The sequence below is a fragment of the Austrofundulus limnaeus genome, unplaced genomic scaffold, assembly GCF_001266775.1.
Source record: "Austrofundulus limnaeus strain Quisiro unplaced genomic scaffold, Austrofundulus_limnaeus-1.0 Scaffold314, whole genome shotgun sequence".
Lineage (NCBI taxonomy): Eukaryota > Metazoa > Chordata > Actinopteri > Cyprinodontiformes > Rivulidae > Austrofundulus > Austrofundulus limnaeus.
The window spans coordinates 181,016-188,900 of NW_013952716.1; the positions used below are offsets into that span (position 1 = coordinate 181,016).

Here is a 7,885-nt window from a genome sequence, read left to right on the forward strand (position 1 = left end):
GCTCTAATTCATCCCAAAGGAGTTCTGTCAGGTTGAGGTCAGGACTCTGTGCAGGCCAGTCAAGTTCATCCTCATCCTCTGACATCCATGTCTTTATGGACCTTGTTTTGTGCACTGGTGCACAGTCATTTGGATGGGTGAGCAAATATTTTTGGCAATACAGTGTAACTTGAAAAATAAGCATCGTGACAACTTGCATTTTGGTGTGCAGATGCATCTAGCCGTAGAAAAGGTCCCCATCRAAAATTGAGTTGCCACGCCAAAATMCAAAATGGCYACCACCATAAAGATATGTAAACAGSCTCACTCATTTGACCAAACACATTCTAGTTTTTATATTGCTTCAAAGTATAGTTTACTTAAATGATTGGGGTAGCCAAAGCTGTGGTCACTAAGAGCTATAATGCACTGTACCAATAACAAGAAAGGTATCTGATCAATATTAYGTCAAATTATTCTGCTCAATAAATGCAGCACTGTTTGGTTCTTCTGAACAAGCTCCTTGAACTCATAAATCAGTAACTAAGCTTATTTAAATGTTGTGTACTAAATAATTCCACAGCAGTGTGACTCAAGTAGCTCTGAAGCTGTGGTAATGTCAAAATAATGTAGTTTAGATCGGGGGTGCCCAAACATTTTCCCCGAGAGAGCCAAAATGAAAATCTATCCGGGGCTGCAGGCCTAATGTGAAAATATAATACATAAAATAAAAAATACTTTTTAATTTACTTTACTTTTTAAGTCCATTGTTTTTAATGATTAAGCTAGCAGCCAGTGTGGTGGCCCACTTTTGTTTTAGTCTGTCCACTTGGAGAAAGTCTGCCATACTCTCAAGCAGCAAAGGCTCATGGAACATTTCATAAATTGATAAAATAGGAGTTTTTGTGGTCTTATAAAGTGTACAAATATACATGTGTGGTTAAATCTAAGCTAAAAATATCTTGTTGTTCCATGTATTTCATGTTTGATGTTTAATCCTAATATATCAAATATAAAGTCAACCACATGGATGAAATCTCTGCACTACAGCCTCTTATAGTCACTGGACCAATGGATAAATAATGACTTTAGKWGGWRRWAMTRYTRYTWCWWCWWCWWMWAAYWWYWTTWWYCYTAAAARGGCAATTCAGTTCACAGCTCTCTGGTCAACATAACATGACATGACAGCAATACATTCTCATACAGTCTTATACAATCATTTCAGCATCAGGAAAAGAGAGAAAAATACTGCTTATGTATAAAAAGAAATCATTACTTTCTACATAGTACAGCAGGTTACAACCTACTAACTATGGCAACTGCCGGTGGACCAAATCAAAYGGCTTGGAGGGCCAAATTTGGCCCGYGGGCCCCACTTTGGGCTCCTCKKRTTTAGATGATCTGAATAGCTCACTGTTKCTGATCTGACAGCCGTTTGAGTTACAGTTTTGTAAGGATCTACAATTGGGTTATTACCAAACCTTTTGAGGTATGTATTTATTGAGCAGGTGTGAGAGGTCCCAGTCAGAGCTATCCACTTGGGTTTGGATCACCAGGACAGATAGTGTCAGCTCTGATCAGGGCCTTTTATTCCTAAGACTGGAACCATGGTTGTTTATGGTTTCTAGGTTCGTATAGAAAATAAATGCCTACTGAGGGTCCAAGCAGACTGATCAAATGCCATAGTTTACATCACCTAGCTTTTGCAGTCAGAGCAGATAAGGAAATCATAAACAACCATCATTCCTGTCTAAGGACCAGAAAGTACCGCTCCATTGCCTTTCATTGAAAAGAGAGGCGCAGCCTTTCCTTTCAGCGTAAATATGTTTAATGTAAAAAAGGGGGTAAAAAGTGAGAGTGACGGTGAAACAGGACTGAACTTTATTGTGCATTAATAACACACTCACAGTGTGAAAGGCTTTGCGTGATCAGTGAGGCAGAGAGGCAGAGGTTAGACAGAAACTGTATTCTGTAGGTGTTCGTCGCTCTCTGCTCATGTGGAGTTAAGAGAAGAATCTCCTCTTTGCTCTCCACCTTTTTCCCCCTCGCTCTTTTGTTTCCCCAACCTCCTCCTTTGTTCTCTCCCTCCTTTGAGTCTCCTGCTAACAATGTGAGTGTTTGCTGCATGTTGCCATGGCTATTCTTGGAGCCCGATGCACTCTGTTACCTTCCTGTGAGACTAACTACCTCTGGGTGCTGTGTATATCTGTGTGTTGGTGGGTTTTTTGCATTTGAAAGAGAGAGGAAAAAAAGAAAGAAAGGTAGCATATTTTCCAGCACCCTGAGCATATTCTTGAATTTACATCTCGTTTCTTTCTCTTTTTGGCTTGTACGTGTCACGTTCAGGCCCCCAGCAGCCTCCTGGAGGCTTTGGAGCAGCACCTGGCCTCTCTGGAGGGCAAGAAGACAAAAGAGTTGAATGCAGATACCAGGTAGTTCAAATCCTTAAGGGGAACTCTGACTAGTGGTAACATTARGCATTATTTGATAAACATTTACTTTAACTATAAAAATGAAAATGCATTGTCACACGGACATGACTGTTATGTGCGCCGCAAAGAATTCTGGGTAAATGATGATGATTACGGGTGCTCCRGTGCGAGCTCARACCAGTTTGAATGTTAGTTTTGGRCAATGTCCAATGACTGACATTGGACATTGTGTCTATGCCTAGACACAGTGTCTGACATCCAGCYCTCTTAAATGAAACAAGAACACATTTGCAGAGAGGAGAATGTAGAAATGACTCGACTTGAAACTAAAAATGAGAACAACAGAGCTGCTTCATGGAGGGAGAACCTCAGCTTTAGCCTTTTATTTATTTTTTTAGTTCCTGAGCTAATATATAAATAGCTAATATAAACATAGCATAAAATGGCATTAGTAATATATACAGTATAGTGTTAGCTCCCAAGCTTGTAGACTTGGACTTTAGTTGCATGTTCTGATAAATCCATCTTAATAATTTACCAACTGGCTTCTAGGTGCCGCTTGTTTTTTCAGTGACACACAGAACCAGAAATTTTCACTACTCAAGCTCTGCAGCAAAACGTGCCCACTCAAGTGTGTTTCCCTAAATAATATTTAACCACTAGGGGGTGCACTGCAAAAACTGGAAACTCCTGAAATCTTTTGGATATTAGTGGAGGCATGATGATTAATTTTTTTTAGGCTTTTTAAGCTCAAAAATTGATGATCGTATTATACTTGAAATTGTATTATACATGAATAAATATGACGTATATAAAGTGATAAATGGCGTCAGTTCCTGAGCTAGGATACTAAACATGACGTTTGATCATTTCAACTCCATATTGTGCAGAAAATAAAATCTAACACAAAATATAACTCTGCTGGCACACATTATAGCTTTTTAGCCTCGACTCTGTGTTTTAGTCTCAACCAGAACTCATCATTATTCCCAGAATGCTTTGCATCAGTAACAATAAATGTAATAAAAATATACATTTTAAGTAATTAGATATGTTGCAATCAAGAACTGAGTAGAATAGAAAAATAATTTACTGAGACAACATATGACATCAGTCTGAGATGCCTTTTAATAATTCAAGATTATTCAATAAAAAATGTATTTTTTGAAGGATCTCCAAACAAACTGGAATGTTAATCAAGGTTTCTGTCCCRTCTACCGTCCTCCAGAGCGTCTACCTTATCGAACGCCGTCTCAACTCTGTCCTCCACCGGCATGTCGTTCAGCCGCATGGATGAGAAGGAGAAGCAGCAAGCGCTGGAGGAGGAGCAGGCCAGGCTGCAGGCTCTTAAGGTACCACATTTATACGCTGTCAGGCTTGTGGAGTGGGTGGTTGGACTGCGAGGAGTCGAGGAGTTTCTGCTGTGTCCTTCCTCAAGTGACTTCAAGTAGCATCTTGTGAGCTGGGTCATTAGGTTCTGTTCAGCTGCTTTAAGACACAACCAGCTGCTTCATTCTGAACAGGCTCATGACGGATTGGACAGGTTGTAAAAAAAGCTCTAAAAATAATAAGCGTGCGTCTAAAACCAATTAACTTTTGAAGTAAGCTTAATTAAAGATGGCTGCCACAGGAAAAGGACCTTAGCAAACATAAAAATTGAGTAACTCAATCATTTTACAGATATTAAGATAGTATTAGTAAATAGCTGAAAGTATCTCCAACTTGATCAGTACGCATTCTTTCAAGAAATGTTACTTGCCCCCCACCCACCCCCCTGGACACCATTAAAATCCTAAATCTGCCAACAAACCACTGTTAACATTGTTAACTCGATCTATACAAATTTATCAAATTTACATTTAATAATGAATTTAAATCAGTGGTGTACTAATACCAGCATTTTTACAAGTACCGTTATAAAATGACACAAAACTCAGAACTGACAGTAATATCAGTATCTGTACTAAATGTGTTACAGTGTACACTTCAAGTTAAACGTTTGTCAGCTCCTTGTTTAAAAAATGTATTCAAGTTGAAAGAAAAGCTTTTTTTTATTTATAGTAAATTGTTTGAACATTATATATTATGCTGTATATTCGATTTGATCAGATGGGCTGTAGGCCGATAAGGGAGGAGCAACACCTTGTTTAAAAAATAAAATGTGTTTTTAAAGTCATTATATAATGTTTAGGATCTAACTRAAGTACTTTAGAAGAACTGGTATCAGGACAGCCCTAATTAAAATACCCTGTTTGTTTTTGGTACAAATTCAGTGTTTTGCGTAAAAATTAAAAAGTTTTCTCATTTTACTGCTAATGAAAGTGGAGGTTTTACTTGTTTTTAAATTTGGTGTTAAAACAAGTGCCTCTCTATTCCAAATTTGAAAGTTTTCTTTTATARCACACAACCACAATTKACTGGCACSACATTTTACCAAACAGACAAATCACAAAAATGGCACCATTGTTGTTGATTTTAGCACATTTTTTATTTCACAAAAGAAATAGTGGGCAATTTTTTTTAAACTACTCTTAGTTTCTAAAAAACTCGTTTTGTCATCAATATGCTAAAAGCAGAGCCTTGAAACATCTCCGCTTTGGAAATAAATCATAAAAACATTTTTTYTCTCTCACAAAACACCATTTGCATGTGAATGAGAGGTGCAGATGTAGCAGAAAACATCTGTGGGGCTGAATGACTGTCTGTTTGAACAGAACTGCAAACACGCTTCGCTCAACAGATCTGAGCACGCCGCTGACGGGTCATCCTGGAACTAAGAGCTGAACTCTGGYGGAGGACGGGGGCCGAGGGCCTCCGCAGCGAGCCAAGTGATGGAAAAGTCAAGTGTAAAATGTGTTGAGCTTCGCTTTTTTTTWAACTCCAGCCCTGGGAGCCCTGCTTTACAGCAAACTGTAATTGAGTGGGAGCAGAGAAAATACAACTCAAGCACACAGTAGCTCAGTGTGTACACAAYTTCATGTTTATGTGCTCACGTCCCAACAGGGAAAAAAATAAAAATATACAGCTTGTGTCCAACAGTTCTTCTATATAAGCTTTGTCCAGCTTTATGTGAATCTGAACCCAACAATAATACACTATCAGTTCTTCCAGAGTTCTCCGTGYGTGCGTTTGATTGGATTTTACTGCGCTTTTTTAGTCTGCACCCTTGGTTGCCCCGTTCTCTGCCAAGGTCCACTGATTACCTTTGGGTTTAGTTAGAAAAAGGRGCGGCGAGATTAAGTGAGAGTGAGAACACGACGGAGTGAGAGAGCTGGAGGGGGGGTTAGGAGGGGTCRTCCAAAAACTCCCGTCCAGCTGTCTGCACGCTCTGGTGTCCATATGGACTCAACAGCACATACAAAAACACTTACACCACTCTGCTACTGTCCAGCTGGGGCCGTAGCCCAAACAATAACAGCACTTTCCTCTTGTTTTGTCCTCGCTACACTGTCGGAATAAAAATGAAGAGGAGCCGGTYGGCCCTGGCTGTCTTCGGCGGCAGATTGTTTTTACATCCGCTTCAAATCCTTTAAAGGTGTAAAGGTTGTAAAGTAACTTGGAACATTTCCTTACCTTTAAGCTCAGCGGTAAATTACCCCCCCCCCCCTTCCAATCTGACCATGTGTAAATAAAACAGATAAAAGAGCTCTGAGAAACTGTTTTCAGTCCCTCTGTGGCCATCCATACTAATAATCTGACTCACTGCTCTACCTGTCTACAAAACTCCTTTACCTTATTATACTGCCTTTTTTTAGTCTGACTGCAAATTCCCACAAGATAAAAAAAAGCAAGACAACTATAATGATCTCTGTAGAGCTAATAATTAGATTCAATGAGAGATATAGGCAGTAGAATGTGAAATAAAGCATTGAGAAGTAAATAATACAGCAGTGTTACCAGCTTCAACAGTAATGCATGGAGAAATTATATATATTTCTAATTCCATTTTAAGTTTTAAACGAATGCATAATCATTTTAAAGCTGTAGTTTAGATTTATTATCAGGTAATAACATCAGTTACCCTTTCATGAAAAGGTTTTCAGTTTTGCGGAAAGTTGTAATGAATATCGTACCCATTTTGGAGAAATGGCTTAAGTCAGCTAGTCGTGATTTTCTGCCGTTGCTTAACATCTCCAGTCTAAATATTTTATATCAGTTCTTTTAAATTCAGACTGTGATGTTATTCCAGCAGAAATACTATGATAGTCCTGCTTGAAGCACTGCCACTATATGTTCTTGCAAAAAAGCTCAGAATACTTGGTAAATAATCGTTTGTTAAAAGAAAAACTGAGGTAAWCAGGATTCCTACACAGTCTTGGAAAAAGTTGAAAATTAATTTGGYTTTATCCATCCATTATCTATACCTGTTTCTTCATTCAGGGTCACGGGGGTCACTGGTGCTCATATCCAACAGTCACAGTGCGAGGGGCGGGGTACACCCTGGACAGGTGGCAATCCATCACAGTCGCAAGTCCATCACAGTAATTTGGTTTTAGTATCTTCCAAATCTGGAAGRATATGAAGATTTTTTAACGATGGACACGGTCTTCTTTTATGGCATGGTGTCTCAGGTTACCCTTTCGTAAAAATGTTAGCTTGTGCATTTGTTGACATGTCTTTGGACAAGACATTTACCTTGTTTATTACCTTGTACCTGGATTTATCTACCAAGGCTGAACTTAGTCCAAAGCCCTGAGGTTTAGGAGCCAAAAGAATACTCTCTTTAATGAATGAACTCATTTTTTCTTATTCCCAATGAGGTACAAACTCACTGGGAAGAGTTTTTGTTGAAGCTTACATTGAGCTGCCTAATGTTTGTTTGGCTTATTGTGGGTTTCCTGTTTTGTTTAATATAGACTTTGACACTTTTAGGGCTGCCACGATTAGTCGACTAGTAACAATTATTGTCGACTATTAAAATCGCCAACTAATTTAATAGTTGATGTGTCGTTTTTTTTTTCTAACTTTGTTTTTCTCTCCAAACTGCTGCAGCACTTTCCACTGCCGCGTCTACCTTTCTGTCCTTGACACACAATGCGCAGTAGAGTGGTAATTAGGGCTGCCACAAACAATTATTTTTTATAGTCAACTAATCACCGATTAGTCTACTACAGTGATCCCTCGCTATAACGCGGTTCACCTTTCACGGTCTCGCTGCTTCATGGATTTTTTTTGTGCAGTTTTTTTTTTCACAGTGCATTGTGTTCTTCGTCACGGGGGCAGCAGGAGAGAGGGTACGGTGCGCGACGGTGTGTCTTCTGAACAAATGAAAATGATTTAACACAGTTGTTTATACTTTTAGCAGCTCTTTTTTTATTCCACAACTGACCTGCTAAAAATATCAAATTTTCTTTTCTGGATCTCTGACAGACGGACTTCAATCTCTAGACTCGTAAAGTTCTTTTTAATCATCGCTGTCATTTTTCATGAATGGACACTTCCTTGTATCTGAGGCAGGAAACACAGCCTTATAT

The 7,885-nt window shown here is 38.9% G+C and overlaps 1 protein-coding gene across 1 annotated transcript in view; it reads left to right on the top strand.

Moving 5' to 3' along the window:
- Positions 1-7,885, top strand: part of LOC106527194 (phosphatidylinositol-binding clathrin assembly protein) — a 108,035-nt gene that overhangs the window by 92,183 nt on the left and 7,967 nt on the right. Inside the window, exons 9-10 of the mRNA XM_014021997.1 lie at positions 2,326-2,411; positions 3,640-3,763. Coding sequence (XP_013877451.1) covers positions 2,326-2,411; positions 3,640-3,763 — 210 coding nt within the window. The remainder of the gene's footprint in view (positions 1-2,325; positions 2,412-3,639; positions 3,764-7,885) is intronic.